Source organism: Cryptotermes secundus, unplaced genomic scaffold (assembly GCF_002891405.2).
Source record: "Cryptotermes secundus unplaced genomic scaffold, Csec_1.0 scaffold339, whole genome shotgun sequence".
Classification (NCBI taxonomy): domain Eukaryota; kingdom Metazoa; phylum Arthropoda; class Insecta; order Blattodea; family Kalotermitidae; genus Cryptotermes; species Cryptotermes secundus.
Window position 1 is genome coordinate 692,641 of NW_019725004.1, and position 13,626 is coordinate 706,266.

The 13,626-nt window shown below is 39.2% G+C and overlaps 1 protein-coding gene across 6 annotated transcripts in view; it reads right to left on the minus strand.

Annotated features, from left to right (window-relative positions):
• Positions 1-896: 896 nt before the first annotated feature.
• The window catches only part of LOC111863180 (NADH-ubiquinone oxidoreductase 75 kDa subunit, mitochondrial), a 39,189-nt gene continuing 26,459 nt past the window's right edge, over positions 897-13,626 (minus strand). For all 6 annotated transcript variants that reach the window (XM_023849241.1, XM_023849243.1, XM_023849247.2 and 3 more), the window contains exons 9-14: positions 11,212-11,363; positions 8,344-8,520; positions 8,027-8,216; positions 6,833-7,008; positions 2,757-2,891; positions 897-2,109 (exon numbers count right to left, since the gene is read on the minus strand). In XM_023849241.1, the coding sequence (XP_023705009.1) occupies positions 1,960-2,109; positions 2,757-2,891; positions 6,833-7,008; positions 8,027-8,216; positions 8,344-8,520; positions 11,212-11,363 (980 nt within the window). In that variant the 3' untranslated portion in view covers positions 897-1,959. The remainder of the gene's footprint in view (positions 2,110-2,756; positions 2,892-6,832; positions 7,009-8,026; positions 8,217-8,343; positions 8,521-11,211; positions 11,364-13,626) is intronic.

A 13,626-nucleotide genomic window follows, 5' to 3' on the forward strand; every position in this document is an offset into this window, starting at 1 on the left:
CAGAATGTAACAGATCAAGGAGATGGAAAAATAGCTTATTTGTCCATTTCCAGGTTCGACGACAGATGCTATAACTGTTTGCCACAGTTTGCCCACAGCTCCACCTGAATGATTATTCACACTCCTCGTGCCACGCTGGTCTGGTGGTCCCCAGGTTGCCGAGTAAATGATGGGTCTCGTTCGAAATAACTTTCTGATTCGCTACCTTCAACATCACTCTCAGAATTGTCGGTACAGCAATCTGTACCTAGTCGCTGATGGCTTGAAATATGCTAGAACATTCCACACGACACGACGATCAAAGTTTGAAATTCTCCGAATGAAAACTTCCAGGAAAGAAGGTCTATTATCTCTCTGTTGATATGGGCACGCAATTTTAAACAAAGCTAGCTTTGAACTGTGTAAGAACAGTAAACATATTGTATAGCTGAGAGCGATGTAACAATCTGAGTTTATATAACTCGGCCAGTCTCCGCGTTCCAATGCGAGGACGTCACTTAGACTATGATAACTTCTTCAGACACAGCTTGAGCAGTGTTGCCGAGTTGCACAAGTGGTCATGCATTCAACCGTTCCGAGAACCTATGAATTCTTCTAGAAAAATTAACAAAAATGTGGAATTTCTTATTTGGAGCCAGTGCAAAAATCTTAACATGTTTTATACAATCTGTAAATTACAATATCTGATTCTATATTCTTTCGAGAAAAAAACAGCGTTTATTTCGTTTGTTTATCACAGAAATTGCAGAAATAGGAGCAAATTTAGTAAGTGACTACAGCTTTTACGGATTTCTAAGAGCGGCCCTTTAAAGAATTCCGTATGGCTGCCACAACTGGAATTTAAAGGGCCGTAGGATAAAGGTTAAAGGACCTTAATTTAAGCCAGTTTAATCCAGTTCACATTTTCATATCCTGTGTTTCTCATTTATTTTAATATTATCCTTCTACACACGTCAATCTCAAAACTATTTTTCTCTTGAAGATTACAGTCTTCTGGAATGTGAGGCTATGTAGGCAGGTAGATTGTTACCAATAACAGAGGCACCATGTTCCTCTGAAACGTTCATCTACCAGAATACATGGTGTCTTGCCACAGAAGACTATATATAATCTTCATGTTCACCTCTCTAAGAGCCTTCTCTTCAGGCTTACAACTGGAAGAGGTTCCTGTTTATACCTCAGCATCTAGTCCAACATGTTTGGTACACCAAAATTCTTGAACTTCAGCTTTGATCACATTAATTACCAATCTCATAATTTTTACTTCTTATATAGATGGTACAGCAGCTATATACAGAGCATGAAATGTACAAATGCATGTTCATGTACGCATACACACGCACACACATTATGTGACTCACAAACCTTACACCAGACTCATCTAGTATGTAATATGATTTCTGCAGTTTAACTGCATATATCATGTGTTCTGTGTTTCATTTACTTCTCTTGTAAGTATATTTATCTGCTGAAGAAAACAGCTGATAAATGGCTAACTATTAAATTTAAATCTCAATACTGAAAGATTGTAATATGTTTCTGGAACCTGTAGCCATATTCTGTTTGTGAAAAGTAATATAAGAAAATTCCTGATAAATTTAGAGCTTTAGAACAACCAGAACCCTGTGTCGAACATTTACCAAAATGAAGAGTACATAGTCTGGCATTAAATGAAACCTAATAAGTTAACTTGTAAGTAAACATAACGATATTCTCAACAAGCCAACTGTTATCTCAGCAAAATAAAGGAGCCATAAATTAAATAAATTAATCAACTATTTACACTTCAAATTTTGGTTATAATTCAATACAGGGTTAAATAACCTTGCATTGATAGTTATAATCTGTTCTATAAAAGAAGGCCTTTATTTTGCCTAAGTATAGAATCTGTGCTCTACGTACTTGAAGCTTTAAAAGCAATGTGACAAGACTTAATTCCATTTAACCTAAATTGTGAATCTAATACTTGGACTGTTTTTGTTTAAGAGCTGCTTGAATACACTTTGCCATAGTGGGTGATGCACGACTGATGGTGTCTGTCATGAAGAAATCCTCCAGTTCCTTTTGCTTTACACTGAGAGGGCTTTGAGACAGCTGTTGAGTCACATTCTGTAACATAATAGCAAACAATATAACACCCAATTCCACATGAATCTACAAATTTTATGAATTATACTATCAATGCAAAAAATGACGATTTTCAGGTTTTATGTATTCTTTGCACAAAGGGCAAAATTAAAGCCACATCCCTCCGTCTGTCATTTTTCACCTAAAGGAACTACTGAATGGATCTCACTAAAATCTCACACTGAAGGGTCCGCAATAAGATAACATGTGAATTCAATTCTGAATCCTATCAGTTTGATATAACCCCCAATTTATGTGGAAGGGGGGGGGGGAAGAGAGAGAAAAAAAGTAAAGCTATCCCTGTGCCAGGCCGTGAAGGCCTATAGGGTTGTGAGACATTGAGGGTCCCACATTATCTAGACAGTCGGCTCAAAGATGGCTCTAAGGTTGTCAGCCTTACGCGCCAGCCATGCTTTACTCCACAGGAAAATTATTTATTTAATTCCTGGTACTCATTTCTGTTAAATGCAGTAAATCTATGCAGAAGTTTAGGACAGGACAAATTCATTACAGATATGTGGCACTGTTTTGAAGTACCATACGTATCTTATTACTTTCTTCATTAATTTCCTAACAGAACAAAACTAATGTAACTATGTTTCAGATGATGTTAAGCATGTGGTACCTACTTGAGACAGATCTGTAGCTTGTTTGAAGTAATTTGCTTCTTCGACCTCTCCATAACGTGTAAGATTGGGAGAAACCTCTTCTAAGCGATGTCTTATCTCATGCAATGAGTCATATGGCAACTTGTGTCCTATAATCTGTGGGGGGGAAAAAAAAACAGGTAATGAAGGTAAACTGAGCCACAGGGAATGAAGGCGAGACCAAACCCAGCTGCCACAAATGGAACCCTTGGAAAAGAATTAATGTCATATGCCTCTAGGCTAGTTGGGATGAATAGCCTTAAGGAGGGAGCAGTGTGGTATATTTGCTCAAGGCAAGAACTCTGAAGCCAGCAGAGAGAGCCGTTACTGAGTAACAAGCATGTTTCCACAGCAACAAATGGATACAATAAAAATGGGAAGCGGTGTTTTCTACACAGTCTGTGCCAAGATGTTATAAGCAGGATAAGTCTAGATTCAGTTAATTAGTAAGTCGAGAGTTGCTGTAGCTGAGGCTCGAACAGTTTGGGAAACCACAGGAAGAGGAACATCCACCATTGGAAGCTGTTACCAGAAGACTGATGAAGACACAGCACGCTGAAAAGACTCAAGTGTGTGCCCAAGCGTGAGAATTGGTGAAATGGTTAAAATTATTTGTAGTCATGGATCTGTAAGAGTTCAATAATTCAAATTACCAATTAAACCCAATCTACAGTCACTCCATCATGTGATAATATCAACCCAATTCCATGATTTTAAGAACAGATATTAACAGTGGGGTGTATCTAGAAACACACAGAACCATAGAGCAAGAAATAAATAGAGTTATCCCTGTGCTTAATTAAGTACAATATAGTGAAGACATGGAGAAAGGAGGTTTAACTCCATACACTAACTTTGGCCCCAGATGAAGGTGAGTGGTCAGCTTTATGCACTGGCAAAGAGGACCCAATACTCGTTGCCAGGAGGCTGCTTGAGCTCCAGAGTGCATGTAGAGAATGGGGAGGAGAGAAATTCTTGCCCCTGCCAGCAAGTGAACTGTATGTCATTCCTTGATCATCAAACCTGCAGCCTAGTTTCTATGCTGATTCAGATATCCTGGCTCTCATAAGCATACAGTACTGATATATTTTCTAAGCATTAATTGTAAGGTTTTCATTAGTTAACCCAATAAAAAGGTAATAGTAACACGCTGTGGAGGCCCATAGGGTTTTGAGACATTGGGGTTCCCACATATTCTAGACAATCAGCTCAAAGATGGCAGTGAGGCTATCAGCCTTATGTGCCAGCCACCCTTTACCCTCAGGAAGATTCCTGGTACATATTTCTGTTAACCTTTAAGAGATGGGCCATTTAAATTCCGGTAATGGCAGCAGGCCGGAGTTAATTTAAATTCCCGCCATTGTAGAGTATTAAAAATTGTAAGCATGTTACTGAAAATGCTGTGATTTCTACAATTTTGTGATAAACGAACGAAATAAATGCTGCTTTTATCTAGAAAGAATATAGAATCAGATACTGTAATTTATAGATTTTAAAATATGTAAAAATTGTTACACTGATTCCAAAAAAAATTTTTCCCAATTTCGAGCGTCTGTCCACAAATATGCGTCTTTCTATGTCTTATCTGGCAAAAGGGGTGGAAGTTTATGTTTGTATTGCACATTCTCCAGTCACGGCGGAACCTTTCTGTATGCATGAGTGTGGTCAAAGTCTTATTGTACTTTGTCCTTCAGAAACTCTGTGTATATCTCGGACTAGCCACATAGAAGTATTGTTCTCGGAATAGCCCCCCATTTCCCCCTTGCTTCCTCGCCACTTTCAGAGTTGTTTGTACCGCAGTCTGAATCGGTGTCATTTATCAGCGCCCTCTCAATTTCAGCTTCTTCCATGCGAAATGAGGCCATGGCGGATAGTTGAAATTGCGATGTTTTATAAGCTTATGATTAGAGGAGGCCACTCGACATCACAGGTCGACTTCCTCTAATACGAGACTGAGGTATCGTGTGCGCTCTTTGCGTGGGAAACGGAGTTACATCCAGACAAAATGCATGAATTGCGACGTCAGACTCTGCATTCAGTTACATGCAACATTCAGTTAGATGATGCACGAGGGAAGACAGTCTACTTATAAAGCGGGTGCCCAAAAATAATGTAAGTAGAACCAGAATTTCTATCTTAAAATTAGATTTTAAAACACTGTGTGCATGCGTGGACTGCGCGTACCCATACAATGTTGCATGGCCACTTGCCTACACTTTAAAGGTCTCCATACGGTGTTGCTAGGCTCTTAAAGGTTAAAAGGCTGAGTCAACTCCAGGGCCACATCGTGGCTGGAAGGATTAGATAAATTGAAGAAATCCAATGACCTCATCAGGAATTGATCCTGCAACATTTTGGCTTGTAGCACAGTGCCTCAACCAACTACACTACCTAACCCCATACGAACATATAACATATCTGGTTTATATATTTTGAGGTGTAGAGTGTAGTTAGTGGCTTTGCCTTTGACATACATTTCATAATGGAAACATCCAACAGATACAGTTCCATATTTCCATAATCTCTTTTTCTATCCAATCAGAAAGAAAATTATCCCTGAAGTAGAACACTGACTTTGAAAGTATTCTGACATAATGAATCTATAGATGGGCCAAAGTCTGCCACAGTTGCCAAACGTCATTTACCTTGGGAAAGTTTCACCAGAGACAATCTACACACCTAAAATATGCTACAACAAAACATTTAGTGTCCTTAATCACATCAACCATACATGGCGTCCTATTTTCGAAGTGTTAAATTGCTCCAAACAGGGGGAGTCAACCGGCAGAGGGTATTATGGAAACAATATCGAGTTTCCAGCCATACCTTCACAATCTTAACACTTCCATTTATAGAGGTGTAGTTCTTCACAAAGGAATAATATTGTAAAACTTTCATTGTCAGATATACAGAGAATATAAACTGTTGGTATAATTTTAAGTTCTATGAAACTATGGACCACTGGTGGATTAGTGCTCTGTAATCCTACATTTTAATCTGGCATCAGTCACCCCAGTAGGCATGAAATTCTCATGTGGAAGGTTAGCCAATCGCTGAGCTGACTGAAATCACGTCAATTAAACTTAATCTTATACAATGTTATGGGACCCAAAGTCCAGTGGGAAACATTGTCAAAATTACTCAGAATTTTCAATTTTAAGTGTCTACAAGGACAAGATGAAAGTGTAAAGTAACTCTTGGTTACTCTTACAGCAGCAGGTGCAGAATAAAAATGTGAAGTTCAAGTCACCTGGTTAAAGCAGCTGTCTTATGTGGATGTAAAATTCATGGGATATTATTGTGAGGGCAACTGCCTCACGTAAATGTAAAGTCTCTAGCAGTTATGAATTGCTAAGAACTCATTAGGTTAACTGCTCTGTGCATAATTAATTTTATGCATATGCTACTGATCAAAGATAGAATCATTGTTGTGATATGAGTATTGCATGTGTCCATTTACTAAAATTTGTTGTAATCTTTCTAACAGCAGTGAAAATGTTATTACAAAGGAAGCAGTTGCCCTGCCCCAGCTTCAGTTCAAATGCTTCAAATTTATCTCCCCATAAAACCTCACCTTCTCAACTATACTGTGGATCTGAGATCTCAATAGCTCTACCTCGGTCTACCTTCAACTCCAAACAGCCAACCCCAATCACAAAGACAAATCATTTTGCCCCTACACAAATATCCCACATAGTTGCCAGAGCCGGGACAATGACAGAAGATGCATGAATCTGACTGAGCTTGGCAAGGAATGGCACACTGATGTGAATGTTGAAGGGATACTCCAAAAAGTCCTGCCCGCTGCAATGACAGCAAACAGTAAAAGAGAGCTTAGTTTGTGAAGCAGAACTATACCCAAGAACTCCATCTGAGTAAGTAATAAAATTACATATTCCATAAATCTGTCACTGGAGAAGGGGTTAATCTCACATCCAAGGTCATTTCATAGCCGGGTTGTAACGTAGTGAGTAAAGATTAATACAATTCTTACTCAGATATAAAGAAGAATTAGCCTAAGCTGAAATGCAGTCAGTTATCAGGAATGATATGTATACCTCTGAAAGTGCTCTGATTATTTTCCAGTCTTCTCTGGCAAGTCCTGGGGGTGTGACTGCCACCAGTGTCTGCTGGGCCCTCCCTTCTGTGTTCACATATGAGGCCTGCTTCTCAGTATATGCTGCTCCTGGGAGCACAGCATCTGCTATTGAAGCTCCAGTGTCACCATGATGTCCTAGTACATAGAAATGGTTTTGACTGATTCAGTTAAAAAAACTGTTACCAGGCTTTCAAACCACTAAAAATAAGATATATAAAGTAAAATTGTAGAATTTTATCTGTTCTGTTTTGAATGTTTGTGAAAGGCGTATTCTTGTTCAGAACGAACATAAAGTAAAAGGTAAAGGTAAACAAGAATTTGGAAAACCTAATTGCCTACTTTCTTTTGATACAATATGGACAGCATAGAAAAAAAAATTATGGGGGATCACAGACAGCAAAGTGATCTCATAATCCTCAATCCTAAACAATTTTGGGAGGATATACAGACAGCAACATGATTTCATAAGCCTCATTTTATTTTTTTCAAAATAAGGGGAGCAGGTTGAAAATATATAGTTTCCTACGTCTAAGCGTCCACAATGCAGTCACACAGGAATGTGAGAGCAAAGACCCACGCATTTTAGACCTTGCCATAAGACAAAGACGGGCTTCATATTCTGGCAACTTTATCCCAGGGACTAAGCCCATACATGAAGATGTTCAAGAGTTGGTCTGCACTTGATGAAGAAAACCTCTGCTTCTGTCAAGAATTCAACCAGTTATCCTGCCCACAGCCAATCACCTTGCTCATTAAGTCCCTAAAGAAACTTCAGAAAAACTGGAAATATAGTGGCCAATAAAATATTTTGGATCTAATGAGGTGAAGTGAGTGAAACCACTTATTTTTTAGCGAACCCAATCACATCTGTAAGCGTGTACATGTAGTACTCTGAAACTGGCTTGTTTCACCAAGGGCACACATTTCATTACACTGAAACTGCTTTATCTGCTCTAAGCCTATTACACAGTTTCATGATTGCAACAAATAGTAATAATTTCATACCTCCTTCTACGTGTATGGTGAGACTTACGTGCCTCCTTGCACTAAATATCCATTCTAATTAAGGCACCATTCCAGTGTCAAATGCAACATACAATCATGTCTAAAACAAAGGGAATAACATATGTACACACATGATATCCAGGAATACCTTGGTATATAATAAAGGCATCTTTGGGCAGGTCAGCTCGTGTAATGGTTCCTTCATCAGCACCCAGCAGATACAACACTTTAGGTGGGGAGTTTCTTATGTCAGCAACTCCCAACTTATAACCCAGATCCAGCGCAGCTACTTGCGATGCTACCCGATGAAGAATATTCAATACTTTCCACCCATCACTCTATAACAGAACCAAGTAGCACAACAAACCACTTAATAATATGTGAAACAAAAACAAGTTAGTCCCTCTTATTTGAGAGACAGTATGTAGCAATGGAGTTTACTTATCAAGATCTAATACAACTTACCCCAGCTTTAGAAGCAGCAATTTTCTGAACCAAAGATAAGATGGCTGCTCCATCTGGTCTCTGCAATTGATCAGATCCCAACACTAGCATAGGACGTTTTGCAGCAGTCCATTTTTTCGAAAAAGTATGAGTACCTTTAGCCAACTGTTCTAGTATGCTAGTGCTGTCACCAAGGTGCTAGAAATCAACGAAAAAACTTGTTACTTTGAATTATTCACAGATGAGAAAATATGCAACAGTGAGAGAGACACAACAAAGTACATAGTGTTTAACAAACTGAAATAGAACCCTAGTCAGAGATAATAATACTATGTCAGGACTGTTAGTTCATGGCAGATTTCCCAGCCTTCATTGGTAACGAATGCAGGATTACATACTGTAATCAGTTGGTATAATGAACCCATATTACAGTATTCTCCAAACAGTATGCACTTTCTTTTTTTATAGAAATTTGGGTGTTTATTTGTGATGGGACTGGCAATGGTGCACTACTTATTCAATATGATGTACAATTTGACGTTCTTACAACTATGAAGATTACTGTCTTCTGGGACACAACTGTGTGTATTCTGGTAGGCAGTTACCAAAGTTTATGGTACAATATAGATGGAAACAGCATGTTCCCCTGAAACATTTGTATCTACCTATCAGACTACATAGTGTCACATCTCAAAACACAGTAATTTTCTTAACTGTTATGATGCTGGCAACACTACTTATTCTGGTTTCCTGCTCATTTTGCATTCCCACACGAAGGTCCAGTTTACAGTGTAGACGTGGATGTTAATCTGTGATGCAGTGCACGTGTTCAGTTAAATATAAGGATCAACTGCATACATTTATGCTATTCAGTGGCTAGTGAAGAACTGAGAATAATTCATGAGATAGAATGAAAAGTATATCTCACAGCTTGTAGAAAATATGATATATATGAAGGAGAGAAGTTTTGTGAATAAGTGGAAGATGCTAATTGGGTTTATAGTATCAATGGTGGATTTTATTTTTGCAAGAAATAATTTCCTTGTATTGAAGTGGAGGGAAGGTAGTGTCTTCCTGTGACATCACATCTGATGCTACAATATATCAGGTTCTAAAAGAAATACTCGAAGAATATCACATTCAAATTTTGAGGCAATACATATTACACACAATCAAATTTGAATTATACAGGGTTATTCAAAAAGAATGAACCGATTTCATGACGCATTGCTTCAGTTCTCAAGCATCGTCATGGAATGAGTCAGAGACCGTTTGAAAGAGGAGTTATCTAAGTTGTGAATGGCTGCCACAGGGGCGCTGAAGTTGTGTTGTTCTTCCGGCAACATTCAGTTGTTCATTTACCCTTGGAATGGCGAGTCCTCACCAAAAGGCGTTCTGCATTCTTGAGTTCGCGAAAACAAATTCGGATGTCACGGTGCAGCGCGCTTTTTGAAGGCGATTCAGCATTAAATCGCCCTGTCCTAAGAACATTCGACGGTAGTTTCAACAGTTTCAAGAGAGTGGGTGTCTGTGTATAGGAAAAAGTCCAGGACGACCAAGAGTCTCGAAGGAACAAGTGGCGAGAATCCATGCTGCATTTGAGAGGAGCCCGCGGAAATCAACAAATCGAGCTAGCCGTGAGCTTGCTATCCCTCAATCCACTGTCTGGTGTGTACTAACAGTACGTCTACATTTGAAACCATACAGAACGCAGCTCGTTCAGGCACTTAACAATGATGACAAAAGGAAGCGGATGGAATTTTGCAATTCGATGCTGGAGATGATGGAAGACGAAACCTTCATTTCATGTTTATTTTTAGTGATGAAGTGACTTTTCACTTGAGCAGCACAGTCAATCGTCACAATGTGTGTATTTGGGGAACAGAGCACCCACATGAAACAGTTGAGCATGAAAGAGATTCTCCTAAGGTGAATGTCTTCTGTGTTGTGTCTCAGGACAAGGTTTATGGTCCCTTTTTCTTTGAAGGAAACACAGTTACAGGACAAACCTATCTCGATATGCTCCAAAACTGGCTCTTCACTTCACTGCAAGCAGATTCGCATGACTTCATTTTTCAACAAGATGGAGCACTGCCCCAGTGGCACCTGATGGTCCGAGCTTTTATAAATGAAAAAGTGCCCCAGCGATGGATTGGTCAGAAGGAGGCCCAAGACCGTGCTCTTTGTGCTTGGCCTGCGAGATCCCCAGACCTCACTGTGTGTGATTTCTTCTTGTGGGGATATGTAAAAGATCACGTTTACGTTCCAGCGCTACCCACTAACCTCAATGACCTTAAACATTGAATAACAACAGCGATTAACTCAGTGCATCGTGATATGCTGATATGCACCTGGGAGGAATTCTCTTATCGCACTGATGTTGCCCGTGCTGCAGGTGGTGGCCACATTGAACACTTGTAAGACAGGAAATGAAAGTTGATTGTGAGTAGAATACTTGTGACTTGGCTGGAATTTTGTATTACTTTCCTTTAATAAAATATTGGGTAATAAAATCGGTTCATTCTTTTTGAATAACCCTGTACATTTCAATAAGTTCACATATTTTTATTTTTAAAAACTGAGGTTTATGACCTATTCAAGGGGCACAGGGTATTAAATACAACTCTGATATTACTTCACACTTTATACATCAGTCAGTACTGCAAAATACAAACTATAATGCAGCAACATTGTATGCTTTCAGTAGACCTGAAGAACCACATTACATGGCCACTACTACACACTAATATCTTGTGTATCCAGTACAACAGTGTATGAGGCGGTATGGGAATGTAGTTCTACTTGAAGTTCATATCTGTTCTGGGATTCTGCTTCCATCTGGCAAATTGTTAAGCATGTGAACATGGAAACATTAACTTAATTACTCACTTCATAGTCATATGTGAGATTCACTTTGGGTCCAACAACAGCAATTTCTAAATCATTGTGAAGATACGACTTGCGAATTCGAGAGTTCAAAAGTGGAGCTTCAAATCTTGGGTTTGATCCAACCAATAAAACCAAATCTGCCTCTTCCACACCTATAAATAATATATATATTCAATTCTTTTATGAGAAACATTACTGAAATTAACGATAAAGGTTTAACAACATGACTTGTTAAGCAGCTTGCAAGAAAAATAGGGATATGTCAAATGCCAGAGTGCCAAACTTGAATAATCTGAACATGGGTGTAAGCGAAACAAGGCACAGATGGGAAAGTAGTGCGATATTTATTATAGTGTGGATCAGATTGATCTGATTCAGGATGAAGACCAAAGAACATTCAGATTCCATAAAAGTGAGATAATTTCTTGTCTTGCTGGTAGCTATTACTGTTCTTCATTACAGTTTCTTAAGAGCAAATGCAGCAACCCCATTCTCACTGTTGTAATTCTAATGAGGATGTGGGAACTGCCCACATTCAAGCAAGTGTGACAACGCAAGCGTCATTGCTTAGCAACAATGAGTAAACAACGGTTGCTAGGCAAAAGCGAGTAAACAGCGGTTGCTAGGGAACTTGTAAACACGGTATCTGGCAACAGCAGTACCTAGTACGTAACCGTTTCCTTATGTAGCCTGGAGTCGGACATATACACGGTTACGTACTAGGTACTGCTGTTGCCAGATACCGTGTGTACAAGTTCCCTAGCAACCGCTGTTTACTCGCTTTTGCCTAGCAACCGTTGTTTACTCGTTGTTGCTAAGCAATGATGCTTGCGTTGTCACACTTGCTTGAATGTGGGCAGTTCCCACAAGTCCTTATCTTCATAATACACAGATTTATCTGTACATTAAATATTTCTGTTGCACAAACACCATAATGGCAAAATATATTCCCTTCTACAGCATGGAATTATCCAGTGACAATCTATGCAACTACTGGCTTCTCCATGGGGTTATAATGAGAAAGGCGAAACAGGTATGATGCCATTATAGCACACAAAGGGTTCCCCTATTGCCAAGTGTAGGATAACTTTATTTGTGCATTCTGGGACTAAAGAACAAAAATGAATGCACAGCGGGAAGATCATGTCTGTCTGCCCCGCCACAATTCATCTTTGATATTTCTTGATGAGTTCAGTGGCATCTGTATTGTGGTCCACACTTTTCCACACAAATTAACTTTTGGTTCATATAACAGACAATATGAAATACAGATCTCATTAAGATATTCAATCTTTACTTGAAATATTTTTCACAAGGTATACGAAGGGGGACCCAAAAATAACCGGAAACGACATGTTGCGCGCATGCTTTGTAGTTACGAGTTGTGCTGCTAGGTGGTGTTAGCTGGGGGTCTCCCGCGACTGTTAGTGAGCTGGCATCAGTCTGAGTTAAGTGGTTTGTCTGTGGTGCTCTGTTGTGTGCGTTCCTGTTTCAACCCTTTGGCGATTAGTGAGATGGCCGACCAGAAGGAACAAAGAGTGTGCGTGAAATTTTGCTTTCTGTTAGGGAAAACTGCACTTCACTCTTCAAGTCGCGGCAAACATTCACGCGGTTTTCTCTTTGGTCATCTCCGAGCAAGCGAGGAACAAATTTTGCAGACACCCGTCTCATGTGCAAACCTTCGGTTAAAATTCGCTGGACCGTGCTCCATGAGATGTTCGTTTCCTCAGAAAGTTGGTCAATGGTCTTTCGACGATCTTCATCAATTTCACGCACACTCTTTGTTCCTTCTGGTCAGCCATCTCACTAATCGCCAAAGGGTTGAAACAGGAACGCACACAACAGAGCACAACAGACAAACCACTTAACTCAGACTGACGCCAGCTCACTAACAGTCGCGGGAGACCCCCAGCTAACACCACCTAGCAGCACAACTCGTAACTACAAAGCATGCGCGCACAACAGGTCGTTTCCGGTTATTTTTGGGTCCCCCCTCGTATACTCCATGAAATAAACGGAAAAATAATTCAAGTTCTATATCTTGCTGTGCGTTTAGCTTTTCTACAGCAGGTATTTTCAATAAGTGAATATCAACACTAATTTATACAAACACCATAATTTAAATATTACATTCAGAATTACAGAGTTCATCAATTTCTGTAATTATATTATGTAGTAAACATCTATTACTCATTGTAATTGTATTTGCAATAAGTGAATATCAACACTAATTTATACAAACACCATAATTTAACCTTTATCCTACGGGCATTTAAATTCCCGTAAGGGCAGCGGTACGGAATTAATTTAAATACCCGCGATTATAAAGCCATAAAAACTGTAATCATCTACTAAATTTGCTCCTATTTCTGCAATTTCTGTGATAAACGAACGAGATAAACGCTGTTTTTTTCT